General features: G+C 45.3%; 1 protein-coding gene across 4 annotated transcripts in view; it reads right to left on the reverse strand.

Moving 5' to 3' along the window:
* The window catches only part of LOC129831823 (chloride channel protein 2-like), a 259,926-nt gene that overhangs the window by 103,393 nt on the left and 138,930 nt on the right, over positions 1–17,603 (reverse strand). For all 4 annotated transcript variants that reach the window (XM_055895309.1, XM_055895308.1, XM_055895310.1 and 1 more), the window contains 4 exons: positions 5,089–5,220; positions 4,187–4,315; positions 3,982–4,115; positions 1,976–2,053 (listed from right to left, as the gene is read on the reverse strand). In XM_055895309.1, the coding sequence (XP_055751284.1) occupies positions 1,976–2,053; positions 3,982–4,115; positions 4,187–4,315; positions 5,089–5,220 (473 nt within the window). The remainder of the gene's footprint in view (positions 1–1,975; positions 2,054–3,981; positions 4,116–4,186; positions 4,316–5,088; positions 5,221–17,603) is intronic.

The raw sequence follows: 17,603 nt of genomic DNA on the forward strand, positions 1-17,603 counted from the left end.
TTAGCTCATGCTACACAGTTAGTATTCACATACAGGCCTAGTAGACAGTCATGTAATGGTAGAATGACCGTAGTTGGTCTATTGAGAGCTGCTAAACAGTGATGAGTTTACCTGCCAGTACCATGCCTCATTAAGTTCGCTATAATGGCGCCAGCCGTGGTCAATAGCCTACATGTTGCCGTCTTTGCTGGTTACTTGATATAAAATACATTGCATATAGCTACAGGTGGTTGGCTGGGTCATATTGCTTAAGGTTGCTTGTTAGATAAGGATATATTTTTATGAAGACCCACCAGATGATTATTAATTTAGTTTCAGTTAGAGCACCTGGCGTTGCGTCTCCAGGGCAGCTGGGTTCGTACTGCTTAAGGTTGCTAGTTAGGTAGCATATTCTCATATACCAAGATGACAGCTCATACTGCCTCCGGCGGTGCTTACCCGGCGGTGCGTCATATAAAAAATACAAGACATACGTTGCACAGATCACGCTACATATGGTTAATATTCACACATAGTATACAGTCTTGTAAATGGTAGGATGTCTTTAGCTGGTCTATTTGCTAATATCTAAACTAGGCTTTCTGCAGTAGGGTTCTGCTGTTTAGGGGGGGGGGGGGGGGGCTTATAGTTTAGAGCTCTCACTGCTTGGAGTTAATTTCATATACTGAACAAAAATACACTTCAAAGATTTTACTGAGTTACAGTTCATGTAAGGAAATCAGTCAATTGAAATACATTTATTAGGTCGTAATCTATGGATTTCACATGACTGGGAATACAGATATGCATCTGTTGGTCACAGACACCTTAAAAGAAAGTAGCGGCGTGGATCAGAAAACCAGTCAGTATCTGGTGTGACCACCATTTGCCTCATGCAGCGCAACACATCTCCTTCTCATAGAGTTGATCAGGATGTTGATTGTGGCCTGTGGAATGTTGTCTCACTCCTCTTCAATTGCTGTGTGAAGTTGCTGGATATTGGCGGGAACCTGAACACGTTGTCGTACATCTTGATCCAGAGCATCTGAAACATGTTCAAGGGGTGACATGTCTGGTGAGTATGTAGGCCAGAACTGGGACATTTTCAGCTTGCAGGAATTGTGTACAGATCCTTGTGACATGTGGCCGTGCTTTATCATGCTGAAACATGAGGTGATAGCATGGGAACAATGGGCCTCAGGATCTAGTCATGGTATCTCTGCATTCAAATTGTCATCGTTAAAATGCAATTGTGTTCGCTGTCCGTAGCTTATGCCTGCCCATACCATAACCCCACCGACACCTTGGGGCACTCTGTTCACAACTTTGACATCAGCAAACTGCTTTCCCACACGACACCATACACATGGTCTGATGTTGAGAGGCCGGTTGGACGTAGCGCCAAATTCTCTAAAACGACGTTGGAGGCGGTTTATGGTAGAGACATGAACATTACATTCTCTGGCAACAGTTCTGGTGGACATTCCTGCAGTCAGCATATCAATTACACGCTCCCTAAAAACTTGAGACATCTGTGGCATTGTGTTGTGTGATAAAACATCACATTTTAGAGTGGCCTTTTATTGTCCCCAACACAAGGTACACCTGTGTAATGATCATGCTGTTTAATCAGCTTCTTGATATGCCACATCTGTTAGGTGGATGGATTATCTTGGTAAAGGAGAAAAGCTCACTAACAGGGATGTAAACAAATTTGTTCACCAGATTTGAGCGAAATAAGCTTTTTGTGCGTACGGAGAAATTCGGGGATCTTTTATTTCAGCTTATGGAAAATGGGACCAACACTTCACATGTTACGTTTATATTTTTGTTCAGTGTATATTAAGCTACCCTGAAGCAGCAGAGCATATATCGCCAATACTTGCATTATTAATTTCTTATTGAATGGTTTAACATATTTCTGCATGGTGTTACCTTTCTGAAAGATCACATTGATACCAATATGGTAACTTGTGTGTGTCCAAGTGTGGTTTACCTCGTAGATTCCACCAAACAGAGACATGAATTTGCTGAGGAGTGCAGCACACAGACTGGCAATGTGAACAAACGGACCCTAGAGAGAGAGGGAGAGAGAATCACTTGTGAATGATTTCCTAAAAACTTCAGTGTATCATTGATTAATCTCAGCTCTTTCAAGACTTTCCTAAACAGATTTAAATTCTGTTGTATTCATCCCCCTCGCCTCGCCTCTCCACCCTCCTCCATCCCCCTCGCCTCGCCTCCCCACCCTCCTTCATCCCCCTCTCCTCTCCACCCTCCTTCATCCCCCTCTCCTCTCCACCCTCCTTCATCCCCCTCGCCTCGCCTCCCCACCCTCCTTCATCCCCCTCGCCTCTCCACCCTCCTTCATCCCCCTCTCCTCTCCACCCTCCTTCATCCCCCTCTCCTCTCCACCCTCCTTCATCCCCCTCTCCTCTCCACCCTCCTTCATCCCCCTCGCCTCGCCTCTCCACCCTCCTTCATCCCCCTCTCCTCTCCACCCTCCTTCATCCCCCTCGCCTCGCCTCTCCACCCTCCTTCATCCCCCTCGCCTCGCCTCTCCACCCTCCTTCATCCCCCTCGCCTCGCCTCTCCACCCTCCTTCATCCCCCTCGCCTCGCCTCTCCACCCTCCTTCATCCCCCTCGCCTCGCCTCCCCACCCTCCTTCACCCCCCTCGCCTCGCCTCCCCACCCTCCTTCATCCCCCTCGCCTCGCCTCCCCACCCTCCTTCATCCCCCTCGCCTCGCCTCCCCACCCTCCTTCATCCCCCTCGCCTCGCCTCTCCACCCTCCTTCATCCCCCTCGCCTCTCCACCCTCCTTCATCCCCCTCGCCTCTCCACCCTCCTTCATCCCCCTCGCCTCTCCACCCTCCTTCATCCCCCTCGCCTCGCCTCCCCACCCTCCTTCATCCCCCTCGCCTCGCCTCCCCACCCTCCTTCATCCCCCTCGCCTCGCCTCTCCACCCTCCTTCATCCCCCTCGCCTCGCCTCTCCACCCTCCTTCATCCCCCTCGCCTCGCCTCTCCACCCTCCTTCATCCCCCTCGCCTCGCCTCCCCACCCTCCTTCATCCCCCTCTCCTCTCCACCCTCCTTCATCCCCCTCTCCTCTCCACCCTCCTTCATCCCCCTCGCCTCGCCTCTCCACCCTCCTTCATCCCCCTCGCCTCGCCTCTCCACCCTCCTTCATCCCCCTCGCCTCGCCTCCCCACCCTCCTTCATCCCCCTCTCCTCTCCTCTCCACCCTCCTTCATCCCCCTCTCCTCTCCACCCTCCTTCATCCCCCTCTCCTCTCCACCCTCCTTCATCCCCCTCGCCTCGCCTCTCCACCCTCCTTCATCCCCCTCTCCTCTCCACCCTCCTTCATCCCCCTCGCCTCGCCTCTCCACCCTCCTTCATCCCCCTCGCCTCGCCTCTCCACCCTCCTTCATCCCCCTCTCCTCTCCACCCTCCTTCATCCCCCTCGCCTCGCCTCTCCACCCTCCTTCATCCCCCTCTCCTCTCCACCCTCCTTCATCCCCCTCGCCTCGCCTCTCCACCCTCCTTCATCCCCCTCTCCTCTCCACCCTCCTTCATCCCCCTCTCCTCTCCTCTCCTTATCCCCCTCGACTGTCCTCCCTCTCCACTGTGACCAACAGGGTGGCCTGAGTGCAACGTGTGTGGCTGTATGACAGGGACACAGAACATGTGTAACCACAACCCTCTGTGTGCTTCACTGTAAGAACCCCTTGTCCTATGAATCACAGATATATTGATTGATTTAGGAGTCTTCATGCCACATTGCGTCTGCTGGCTGTCAAATGGAGTGTGTGTCTGCATAACTAGTGGAACTCCTGGAACAGACAGCAACAAGTGACAACTACCCAAACAAGCCTGACTGTGAGAAGAGGACGTGAGTGCATCAAAAGACAGAGGTGAGAAGAATGTTAACCGAGCGCGCATGCACGTGTGTGTACTGTGTGTGTGTGTACTGTGTGTAGAGAGTTTGTGTGTGAGTGTTACCTCCTTGCCCAGAGGCATGCCACTGCCCAGGGCACAGGTGAGACCGATGACTTTGGCCACAAAGGTTTTAAAGGTGAGGTATTCTTTCAGCACTACACCCCTCAGAATGGTCTTCATCTCTGGGATACCTGAACCTAGAGGGGGAGAGGGGGTTATGGTGCTCTGATGCAGTCAGTCAGTCAGTCAGTGTATGTGTGTGTCTTACCTACGGCCTGTGGGGCCAGTATCTGTGTGAAGCCAGCTGAGAAGGTGATGAGCACCACAGGGTAGGTGACCCAGGCCAGGTACTGGAGAAACACATTACTCTCCAGGCCTCCGTACATCCACTTCTGTGCTATGGACACACACACACACACACCAATATCAACTTGATGTCAATCAGAAAGTAAAAGTATATCCAATATATAAATCGTGAGAAAATATATGAATCGTGAGAATTGCAATACATATGGTATTGGCAGTATTGTGATAATATCGTATTGTGAGGTCCCTGGCAATTCCCAGCCCTACTCATGAGTACAGCGACAAAACATTTGACCAAAGTAGAACCCGCAGGACTCCTCTCCTAAAAATGACTGCTTTACATGGAGAGATCAAAAGTGTGTGTGTGTAGAAAGGGGGTGATTTGTCTGGATGAGCGTCCTGCTTCTAGATGACTCACTACTCTCCCCTCTGCACTTTCTCTACATGCAGTCTACCATCTGACACACACACACCGCAGCAATGTGTGTAAATGTGTGCTTGACTCAAGATAAAGCACATTGACACCCACACACCTTCTGAACACACATACATGCTACACGAAAACACATTTTAATTCTGCAAAGATTAAATTAAACCACATTTAAGCTAATCTAACAGACACGGACTTGCATGCAGCCCTGGGAGACAGTAATCTGCACTGCAGCTCATCATGAACACACACCCTGGTTTGACGGGTGTGTGCGCGTGAACCACAGTCTCTAAGATTATCTTGAGTGTGGCTTAATGTCTTCTTTAGCTGCATGCAGGAGATGTGTCAGATTACATGATTCAGACAGAGGGACAGTACAGCTGACCAGAGCCATCAGTAGACCAAGCAGTCTACCTCCTCCCCAACGCCCTCACCTTGTAGACAGATGGCAATAGCGAAGTCGACCACCCAGCTGACCAGAGCCATCAGTAGACCGAGGAGGATGAGGAAGATCCAGTCTTCACCAACACGAGAGATAAGGAACTTCTGACAGCGCACCGTACAGACTGGAGGGAAGAGATACAGGTGCACACTGTTAGACGACAACAACAACACTTACTACTACAGTACCAGTGAGTCAAGTCAGAACTACAATACAAACAAACCAACACATCTTACAGACTGAGGAGAGAAGCATTGTTAAAACTACATTACCCTCCTTGGAGTCAGGACCACCATACAATGTAACCCCCTATACCCACAAGTACCCATTCGTCAATGTTCACTTTTGCACAGACACCTCTAGTCTCCTTTTACATGGGTGCTGTTTAATTCACACAGCTCTTTCTCCCATACACCCCCCCCCACATAATACCTCCTCTACCATTTCTTCCCCCTATTTCCCTCGACTCACTCCTTTCCTTATTTCTCCACTCTCAAAGAGATGTCTAGCAGCAGGGGTCCCTCTAGTTCTCTACTTTAAGGACTGTCACATCAGACACGCCACACTGTCCTAACATTAGTCCTGCTCTGCTCCCCTGTCATATTATTCAGTCTTCTCTCCTCTCACCAATGTACTAAACCACACTAATGCTTCTTTACCACACTACAAGATTCTGTCAGATGAAAGGGAGAATATAAAAAAAATCATAAAATATACGCTCTTCTTTCTGTATCCCCCTCTTCCTCCCTCTTTTCCTTTTCATCTAAAGTATTATTACTCTCCCCATTTGTCCCTTCACTTTCCTCCTCCTCTATATTACGGCCTGTGTGTGCTATTGTATAGGGCAACAGGTTGTAATGTTGATGACATGGAATTAGGTGTATATCATTAATACGCAGATAGCACATGTAATGGAATAGGGTCCTTGAAGTGGATGTGTAGGGGTGGATTTGGGACAGAGAGGAGCAGACATGGCAATATATTGAATATTGTGTGGCGCAGGATGGCGACAGAGCAACATGCGTGTTTTTAGCACACTACACACACACTCTCCAATCAACACCTTCACAGTCTAACACACAAGCACACACACAGCTTATAAGCAGTGAGAAACACTTTGTGTGTGTTGCATCATCTCGCCCACGGCCCAGCTGTGTTCTAAGATCCCCTTCTGTTCTCTAGTCAGCATGTGTGAGATAGTGTTTTGCGAGATGTGTGCGTTTGTCACGGTTTACATAAAAAATGGTCATTTAGCAGACGCTCTTAGCGCGACTAACAAGAGCAATTAGGGTTAAGTGCCTTGCTCAGGGGCACAGAGATGTTTAATCTAGTTGGCTTGGGGATTCGAACAAGTGACCTTTTGGTTACTGTCCCAAACCTCTTAACCACTAGGCTACCTGCCGCTGTCTGTGTGTGTTTGCATGTGTGTGTGCGAGAGCATGTTCATGCAAACATACAGTACCAGTCAAAAGTTTGGAAACACCAACTCATTCCATGGTTTTTCTTTATTTTGACTATTTTCTACATTGTAGAATAATAGCGAAGACATCAAAACTATGAAATAACACAAGGAATCATGTAGTAACCAAACAATTTTTTAATTCAAAATATATTTTATATTTGAGATTCTTCAAAGTAGCCACCCTTTGCTTTGATGACAGCTTTGCACACTCTTGGCATTCTCTCAACCAGCTTCATGAGGTAGTCATCTGGAATGCATTTCCATTAACAGGTGTGCCTTCTTAAAAGTTAATTTGTGGAATTTCTTAACTTTGTAATGTGTTTGAGCCAATCAATTGTGCTGTGACAAGGTAGGGGGGGTATAAAGAATATAGCCCTATTTGGTAAAAGACCAAGTCCATATTATGGCAAGAACAGCTCAAATAAGCAAAGAGAAACGACAGTCTATCATTACTTTAAGACATGAAGGTCAGCCAATGCGGAACATTTCAAGAACTTTGAACATTTCATGTGCAGTCGCAAAAACCATCAAGCACGATGTTGAAACTGTCTCTCATGAGGACTGCCACAAGAAAGAAAGACCCAGATATACCTCTGCTGCAGAGGATAAGTTCATTAGTTACCAGCCTCAGAAATTGCAGCCCAAATAAATGCTTCAGAGTTCAAGTAACAGACAGCTCAACATCAACTGTTCAGAGGAGACTGTGAATCAGGCCTTCATGGTCGAATTGCTGCAAAGAAACCACTACTTAGGGACACCAATAAGAAGAACAGCCTTGCTTGGGCCAAGAAACACGAGCAATGGACATTAGACCTGTGGAACCTTTGGTCTGATGAGTCCAAATTTGAGATTTTTGGTTCCAACCGCCGTGTCTTTGTAAGACGCAGGTGTAGGTGAACGGATAATCTCCGCATGTGTGGTTCCCACCATGAAGCATGGAGATAGAGGTAGGTGAGATGGTGTTTTCTGGTGACACTGTCAGTGATGTATTTAGAATTCAAGGCACACTTAACCAGCATGGCTACCACAGAATTCTGAAGCGATACGCCATTCCACCTGGTTTGTGTTTAGTGGAACTATCATTTGTTTTTCAACAGGACAATGTCCCAAAACACACCTCTAGGCTGTGTAAGGGTTATTTGACTTCGAAGGAGAGTGATGGAGTGCTGCATCAGATGACCTGGCTTCCACAATCATCCGACCTCAACCCAATTGTGATGGTTTGCGATGAGTTGGAGCGTAGAATGAAGGAAAAGAAGTCAACAAGTGCTCAGCATGTGGGAACTCCTCCAGGACTGTTGGAAAAGCATTCCTCATGAAGCTGGTTGAGAGAATGCCAAGAGTGTGCAAAGCTGTCATCAAGGCAAAGGGTGGCTACTTTGAAGAATCTAAAATATATGTTGAATTGTTTAGCACATTATTCCATATGTGTTATTTCATAGTTTTTATGTCTTCACAATTCTACAATGTAGAAAATTGTCAAAATAAAGGAAAACCCTTGAATGAGTACGTGTGTCCAAACTTCTGACTGGTACTGTACATGTACACTGAACAAAAATAAACTCATCACGCAACAACTTCAACGATTTTACTTAGTTACAGGTCATACGGAAATCAGTCAATTTAAATAAATTAGGCCATAATCTGTGGATTTTCACGACTGGGAATACAGATATGCATCTGCTGGTCACAGATATCTGTGAAGAAAAAAAGTAAGGGCGTGGATCAGAATACCAGTCAGTATCTGGTCTGACCACCATTTGCCTCATCCAGCATGACACATCTCCTTCGCATAGAGTTGATCAGGCTCTTGATTGTGGCCTGTGAAATGTTTCCCCACTGAAGTCGGTTACGATGCCGAACTGCAGCCAGGTCAAGACCCTGGTGAGAACGACGAGCATGCAGATGAGCTTCTCTGAGGCTGTTTCTGACAGTTTGTGCAGAAATTCTTCGCTTGTGCAAACCCACAGTTTCATCAGCTGTCTGGCTCGTCTCAGACCATCCCGCAGGTGAAGAAGCCAGATGTGGAGGTCCTGGGCTGGTGTGGTTGCACATGGTCTACGGCTGTGAGGCCGGTTGGATGTACTGCCAAATTCTCTAAACAACGTTTGAGGCATCTTATAGTAGAGAAATTAACATTACATTCTCTGGCAACAGCTCTGGTGGACATTCCTGCAGTCAGCATGTCAATTGCACACTCCCTCAAAACTTGAGACATCTGTGGTATTGTGTTGGGTGACAAAACTGCACATTTTAGAGTGCCCAGCACAAGGTACACCTGTGTAATGATTATGCTGTTTAATCATCTTCTTGATATTCCACACCTGTCAGCTGGATGTATTATCTTGGCAAATGAGAAATGCTCACTAACAGTGTGTGTGTTCCAACCAGCAACAGCTGTAATCATGTCTGGTCTCTGAGCAGTAATGTGGTTAGCTCCGTCTGTGTTGCTATGACACACTGGTTTTCCTGGGGTACACAGTACACACCTTACAACACTTACCTGTTTCATTCTTTATGGCAGGCAATAACCTGCATGCTATTTCCCTCCATCCCTCTCCTCTTTTTTTCATTCACCCCATCCTGTCTCCACCCTTCCCTTCTCACCATCTCATCACTCTTCAAACTACAGCTTTAACTTTTCTTTCATTACTCTCATCCTTTTTTCTGTTCTACCTTCTATCTCTTCGTATTTGACTTCCTCTCCTTACTGGTATTTTCTTTTCTTTCTTTCTCCCTCTTTCCACTTTACTTTTCCATTTCTTTGTCACTAGTTTCTTTACTTCTCCATCTCCTCTCCTGTCTCTCTCCTGACTATCCTTTAGCCTTATTTTTTTCCACTTTCTCTCTCTCCTTCCCTCTTTCTGGCTGTAGCAATAACACCCACATACCTGCTGAGACTAACTTAGGTCGTCTTGGATACAGAATGTGTCCGCTTCCAGCGCCAAGCACTTAATGGCTGAGTGAGAATGAATGAGTGAAGATAAACAAGTGAGAGAAAGGAAAGAGTGAACACAGTGAGTAAATGAGTAAGGGCAAAAGGGAAAATAAGACACCAATTGTGAATACGCCGTACCGACAGAATACGGAACATTACCCACCCCAATCAAATTACCCATCTCATTTTTTATGCAAGGTGATAGTTAACTAAAGCAAAAATAACCTACATTATAAATGTTCCATTCTGCAGTCATTCCAATAAGGCGTATCAGAGGTAGGGTGCATACATTAAATGCTCATACATAAGAAAGATTCAATTAGCTAGGCCTGCTTGGCTGTGTATATGACCACCGGGTAATGGAATTAGGATAGAACGGGACAGCAACCCACACCACTCAGCTCTTTAACTTTTACATATCAACTGAAGAGATAGGAGGGAAGAAGATGGAGAAAGAAAAGTGCTTGAAGGAGACCGCAAGGGGACAGGAGTTGGAAGAAAGAGGAAGCGATTCAGCAGATACTGTACATCCCCAGCCATCTCCATATTCCACTGACTGTAATCTAACCCCTATAAAACACAACTATTTCCTCCCGGCTCCTGTCGCTCTCTCACAGCAACATCCCATAGACTGTTTCCTTATGCTAATGAGATGTGAAGGGATGGGAGGATGTTTATGTAAATGAGATGTAAACGCGGTAGATAAGTCTCAGATAAACACTTCGTTGTGTCCCTCCATCACGCCAGCATACGGGGAACGACTTACCACTGGGGAGACAACCAGCTCATGACTTCACACAGGGACACAACTTTCACTGGGGACGGGGGGACATGTCCCCCCCACATTCTGAAATTGCATTTTTGTCCCCTCTAGTTTGATCATTACAATGTGATACACAAAGCGGCAACGGTGTGCTTTAGGTCCATGCGGACGCCTCAGAGCGGTCGTGTAGGCTGTTGGGAGTGTTCAGACAGACCACGTGGACATCATAGAGCGGGCTGACAGGCTGTGTGAAGGCAAAGCTTCTGGAAGGCTGGCTGGACCAGCATGGGAGAGTTGAGCATAATTCAGTGTGTATGAGTTGCGCTTTTTCACAGTTGTAATAGAAAGCAGAGCAGAAACTGGCTACTCTTTAGTTGACTGATGTAGCTGGCAAGGTAACTGCTGTTTAACTTAACAGAAAAAACTAAACTAGTGTTTATTTGCTGTGCTGAGCTAGTATTGTAACTGACATGTTAGGTTAGCTAATGTATCATCCCCTCTCGACTGAGGTGAATGAATAAGCTACGCTAGCTAGTAGCTACTACAGCCAGGTCAGCTCTAGCCTCTAGTTCTGTCAGATAGATAGCGATATGAGGTGGCTGTTATTACTAAGAGCGGTTGTTTGTATGGACATGTTTTGCAGCCTTTGTTTAGTCCCGTTTCAACAGAAGTAAATGAACTTGGCTAGCTTTCGCCAGTTGATATACAGTTAGCGAGAGTGCTGGCCAAAAGTTAGCAAATGTAGTTATTCTTTTTGCCTCAATCACACTAGAACTGAATCAAATGATGAAACCATTTGCCAAACGATTGAAGATTGATATGGTACGTTTTTTTAGTGCAACATGAGTTTTTATTAGTTAGTATGGCAATGTAACATTATCGATCTGTCAGTTTCCCTAGCTAATTCCCTACTTTTCACACTGACCCAGTAATAAAACAGCTCTAACATTACAGGCTTTACTGTCATGGTGCACAGTAGATGTCTGTGTGGGACTGATTTCTTCATCCCACTCCTGCCTGCACCTGCAGCTTTTCATACCACACCCGCTGGCTTTCTGTCCAACTCCCACCAAAACCCAACCGCAGGCCTGCAATGTTATTTTAGGAATATGTGACACACTTCACTTGCCAGCCATGGTCCCAATAATTTTTCCTATAGGTAATATCAATTGCATAAAAATAACTTAAGAAATAGGCTAAATTACCAGAGATTCTAACATGGCCCTGATATTGTATTACTGGGCTAGATCAGCCAATATGCTAGACGTAGTTTGAAGCGAGCAGAGTTGGAGACTTGCACTTTCTCTTGAGCTATTTTTGTAGCCTACCTTTTAGGAGTGGGAAGCTTTTCAGATGGAGAAATATGGTGATCAATATTTATGGTCTATTTCTAGGCAATGTAGTAAACTATAGCCTAATGATAGGCCTATTTAGGAAGTATATTTCCTTGGAAGGAAAACTGTTCAGCGCTTCTCTGCCTATGCATAGGCTATAGCCTACTCTATTTAATTGAGACCACATGTGCACCTGATCTCGCAGGTATAGCTACTGAACTGGCAGCAGCAAGAAGCGACACTTTTGACCTTTTACAAAGGCCTATAGGATATAGTTTACCTTTAAGGAGGACAATTTGCAGGCAGGAGACAAATAAATGGGATATCAATGTTTATTGAAAATGAAAAGGCTTAACCCTCGCTCACCATAGTATTATGTGCTTGTTGTGCCTTTTCCTTTTCAATTATACAACTTTTTGATTGCACTTTGACATGTTGCTTGAGCACCCTCCACAGTCTAATCATATTTAAGTTAATTTCATATTTAAGTTAACTGCCACGTTATTCTCCGCCAATGTATGCAGCTTACTCTATTTCATTGAGACCACACATACTAGGCGCACTTGAACTCACACCAAACTAGGAAAGGTAGGCTACTGAAGTTGAAGTAGTGAATTGTGAGTGTGTGAATAATGTGCTTTGAATACAATAGGTAGGCTAACGCATACAAAGCAGACAGAGGACAATCTCCATATAATCTGTGGGACAAGAAAAATACAATATTTTCATCTCGAAGTTATGTATGATCGCCCGTGCACAGTCAGTATACAACTAATATGCTCATCATGTCTTAGCAGGATCATATTTTTATTTAACCTTTATTTAACTAGGCAAGTCAGTTAAAGAACAAATTCTTATTCACAATGATGGCCTAGGAACAGTGGGTTAATAGTTCAGGGGCAGAACGACAGATTTTTACCTTGTCATCTTGGGGATTTGATCTAGCAACCTTTCGGTTACTAGCCCAACGCTCTAACCACTAGGCTACCTGCCGCCCCAGATGCTGATAGGGGTCCCAGCAGGGTCAGACAGGCAGGGAAGACCAGTCTATGGAGCTCAGGTGAATTTTTCAGTATATTAACAACATCAGTGAATGATACAAAGTTCCATCTGGAATTGATGGGTAGACCTACATTAGCTACAGCATAGCAGATTAGACTCAAAGCTTCAGTCTGGGACCTGGGAATAACTGTCATTTCAATGATTGAACCATTGATTCTAGTCTTGTCACTCTGGCCTTGGCCTAACACACCCAAAACCAATAATGAATGTTTCACTAAGATCCTAAAGCTGAGTGGGGTGTGTTGGTTTGGGGCGCTTCAGAGTGGTGAACCCCTAGCGATAGGACGGGGCTACCCAGCATATTTGTGTGCAATTTAAAAAATACCTCTACAGCACAATTAGGCCTATGAGATTAATTAAAGTGCATTCGGAAATTATTCACACCCCTTAACTTTTCACATTTTGTTAAGTTACAGCCTTATTTCAAAATTGATGAAATACATAAAAATCTTCAGTCTACACACAATACCCAATAATGATAAAACGAAAGCATTTTTTGCAAAGGTATAAAAAACTAAAAACACCTTATTTACATTAGTATTCAAACACTGGTATGAGACTCGAAATTAAGGTCAGGTGCAACCTGTTTCCATAGATCATTATTGAGATGTTTCTACAACTTGATTGGAGTCCACTTGTGGTAAATTCAAATGATCGGACATGATTTGGAAAGGCACACATACGTCTATATAAGGTCCCACAGTTGATAGTGCATGTTAGAGCAAAAACCAAGCCATGAGGTTGAAGGAATTGTCCGTAGAGCTCCGAGACAGGATTATGTCGAGGCACAGATCTGGGGAAGGTTACCAAAACATTTTTGCAGCATTGAAGGTCCCCAAGAACAAAGTGGCCTTTATCATTCTTAAATGGAACTCTTCCTAGAGCTGGCCACCCGGCCAAACTGAGCAATTGGGGGAGAAGGGCCTTGGTCAGGGAGGTGACCAAGAACCTGATGGTCACTCTGACAGAGCACCAGAGTTCCTCTGTGGAGATCGGAGAACCTTCCAGAAGGACAAACATCTCTGCAGCACTCTACCAATCAGGCCTTTTATGGTAGAGTGGCCAGACAGAAGCAACTCCTCAGTAAAATGCATGACAGTCTGCTTGGAGTTTTCCAAAAGGCACCTAAAGGACTCTCTGGTCTGATGAAACCAAGATTGAACTCTTTGGCCTAAATGCCAGGCGTCAAGTCTGGAGGAAAACCTGGCACCATCCCTACGGTGAAGCATGGTGGTGGCAGCCTCATGCTGTGGGGATGTTTTTCAACGGATGGGACTGGGAGACTAGCATACAGCCAAGACAACGCAAGAGTGGCTTCGGGACAAGGCTCAATGTCCTTGAGTGGCCCAGCCAGAGCCAGGACTTGAACATCTCTGAAGAGACCTGAAAATTGCTGTGCAGCAACACTCCCCATCCAACCTGACAGAGCTTGAGAGGATATGTAGAGAATAATGTGAGAAACTCCCAAAATACATGTGCCAAGCTTATAACTGCCAAATGTGATTCAAAGTACCGAATATATATATATACAGTGGGGAGAACAAGTATTTGATAACCTGCAAAATCGGCAGTGTTTCCTACTTACAAAGCATGTAGAGGTCTGTAATTTTTATCATAAGTACACTTCAACTGTGAGAGACGGAATTTAAAACAAAAATACAGAAAATCACATTGTATGATTTTTAAGTAATTAATTTGCATTTTATTACATGACATAAGTATTTGATACATCAGACAAGCAGAACTTAATATTTGGTACAGAAACCTTTGTTTGCAATTACAGAGATCATACGTTTCCTGTAGTTCTTGACCAGGTTTGCACACACTGCAGCAGGGATTTGGCCCACTCCTCCATACAGACCTTCTCCAGATACTTCAGGTTTCGGGGCTGTCGTTGGGCAATACGGACTTTAAGCTCTCTCCAAAGATGTTCTATTGGGTTTAGGTCTGGAGACTGGCTAGGCCACTCCAGGACCTTGAGATGCTTCTTACGGAGCCACTTCTTAGTTGCCCTGGCTGTGTGTTTCGGGTCGTTGTCATGCTGGAAGACCCAGCCACAACCCATCTTCACCACTAGCGTGGTCTAGTGCCCTAGACCACTGCGCCACCCGGGAGGCCAACAACTGAGACATTAACTGAACAAGTTCAACAGACATGTGACTAACAGAAATGGAATAATGTGTCCCTGAACAAAGGTGGGGGTCAAAATCAAAAGTAACAGTCAATGTAGCTGGTGGCCATACCAGATACTAAGTTCTGCAGTGCATCTCCTCCTCATGGAGTGCACCAGATTTGCCAGTTCTTGCTGTGAGGTGTTACCACACTCTTCCCCCAATGCACCTGCAAGTTCCCGGACATTTCTGGGGGGAATGGCCCGTAGCCCTAGCCCTCACCCTCCGATCCAACGGACATTTCTGGGGGGGAATGGCCCTAGCCCTCACCCTCCGATCCAACAGGTCCCAAACGTGCTCAATGTGATTGAGATCCGGGCTCTTCGCTGACCATGGCAGAACACTGACATTCATGTTTTGCAGGAAATCACGCACAGAACGAGCAGTATGGCTGGTGGCATTGTTATGCTGGAGGGTCATGTCAAGATGAGCCTGCAGGAAGGGTACCACATGAGGGAGGAGGATGTCTTCCCTGTAACGCACAGCATTGAGATTGCCTGCAATGACAACAAGCTCCACCTCCAAATCGATCCCGCTCCAGAGTACAGGCCTCGGTGTAACGCCCATTTGTTCGACGATAGACACGGATCCGACCATCACAACTGGTGAGACAAAACCGCGACTTGTCAGTGAAGAGCACTTTTTGCCAGTCCTGTCTGGTCCAGTGACGGGGGGTTTGTGCCTATGGGTGACGTTGTTGCCGGTGATGTCTGGTGAGGACCTGCCTTCCAACAGGCCTACAAGCCCTCAGTCCAGCCTCTCTCAGCCTATTGCGGACAGTCTGAGCACTGATGGAGGGATTGTGCGCAGTTGTTGTTGCCATCCTGTACCTGTCCCGCAGGTGTGATGTTCGGATGTACTGATCCTGTGCAGGTGTTACACATGGTCTGCCACTGCGAGGACGATCAGCTGTCCGTCCTGTCTCCCTGTAGGGCTGTCTTAGGCGTCTCACAGTACGTACATTGCAATGTATTGTCCTGGTCATATCTGCAGTCCTCATGCCTCCTTGCAGCATGCCTAAGACACGTTCACGCAGATGAGCAGGGACCCTGGGCGTCTTTCTTTTGGTGTTTTTCAGAGTCAGCAGAAAGGCCTCCTTAGTGTCCTAAGTTTTCATAACTGTGACCTTAATTGCCTACCATCTATAAGCTGTTAGTGTCTTAACGACCGTTCCACAGGTGCATGTTCATTAATTGTTTATGGTTCATTGAACAAGCATGGGAAACAGTGTTTAAACCATTTACAATGAAGATCTGTGAAGTTATTTGGATTTTTATGAATCATCTTTGATCTTATTAAGACAGGGTCCTGAAAAAGGGGCGTTTCTTTTTTTTGCTGAGTTTACACAGACACTTGCAAAAGTATTCATCCCACTTAGCATTTGTCCTATTTTGTTGCATTACAACCTGTAATTTAAATGAATTTTTATTTGGATTTCATGTAATGGCCATACACAAAATAGTCCAAATTGGTGAAGTGAAATGAAAAACATAACATGTTTTTAAAAATTATTTAAAAATAAAACGGAAAAGTGGTGCATGCCTATGTATTCACCCCCTTCGCTATGAAGACCCTAAATAAGATCTGGTGCAACCAATTACCTTTAGAAGTCACATAATTAGATAAATTGCACACAGGTGGACTTTATTTAAGTGTCACATGATCTGTCACATGATCTCAGTATATATACACCTGTTCTGAAAGGCCCCAGATACTGCACCACTAAGCAAGGGGCACCATGAAGACCAAGGAGCTCTCCAAACAGGTCAGGAACAAAGTGGGGGAGAATTACAGATCAGGGTTGGGTTATAAAAAAATATCCGAAACTTTTAACATCCCACGGAGTACCATTAAATCCATTATTAAAAAATATTAAAAAATATGGCACTACAGCAAACCTGCCAAGAAAGGTCCGCCCACCAAAAGTCACAGACCAGGCAAGGAGGGCATTAATCAGAAAGGCAACAAAGAGAGCAAAGATAACCCCGAAGGAGCTGCAAATCTCGCCAGTGGAGGTTGGAGTATCTGTCCATAGGACCACTTTAAGCCATACACTCCACAGAGCTGGGCTTTACGGAAGAGTGGCCAGAAAAAAAGCCATTGCTTCAAGAAAAAAATAAGCAAACACGTTTGGTGTTTACCCAAACATATAGAAGAATGTACTGTGGTCAGATGAGACATAAATGTTGCTTTTTGGCCGTCAAGGAAAACACTATGTCTGCACAAACCCAACACCTCTCATCACCCCGAGAACACCACCCCCACAGTGAATTATGGTGGTGGCAGCATCATGCTGTGGGGTTGTTTTTCATCAGCAAGGACTGGGAAACTGGTCAGAATTGAAGGAATGATGGATGGCGCTAAAAACAGGGAAATTCTTGAGGGAAACCTATTTCAGTCTTCCAGAGATTTAATACTGGGACGGATGTTCACCTTCCAGCAGGACAATGACCCTAAGATAATGCTAAAGAAACGCTCAAGTTCAGTTTTTTTGTCTTATTCCTTGTTTGTTTCACAACAAAAAATATTTTTCATCTTCAAAGTGTTGTGTAAATCAGATGATACAAACCCCGCAAGAATCTATTTTAATTCCATTTCGTAGCAACAAAAAAGGAAAAATGCAAAGGGGGGTGAATACATTCGCACGCCACTGTGTGTATATATATATATATATATATATATATATATATATATATATAGAGAGAGAGAGACGGCATCTAAAACAAAAATCCAGAAAATCACACACACATGGTTAAGACATCTACTTTGTGGATGAC

This window comes from Salvelinus fontinalis, chromosome 33, assembly GCF_029448725.1.
Source record: "Salvelinus fontinalis isolate EN_2023a chromosome 33, ASM2944872v1, whole genome shotgun sequence".
NCBI classification, from domain to species: domain Eukaryota; kingdom Metazoa; phylum Chordata; class Actinopteri; order Salmoniformes; family Salmonidae; genus Salvelinus; species Salvelinus fontinalis.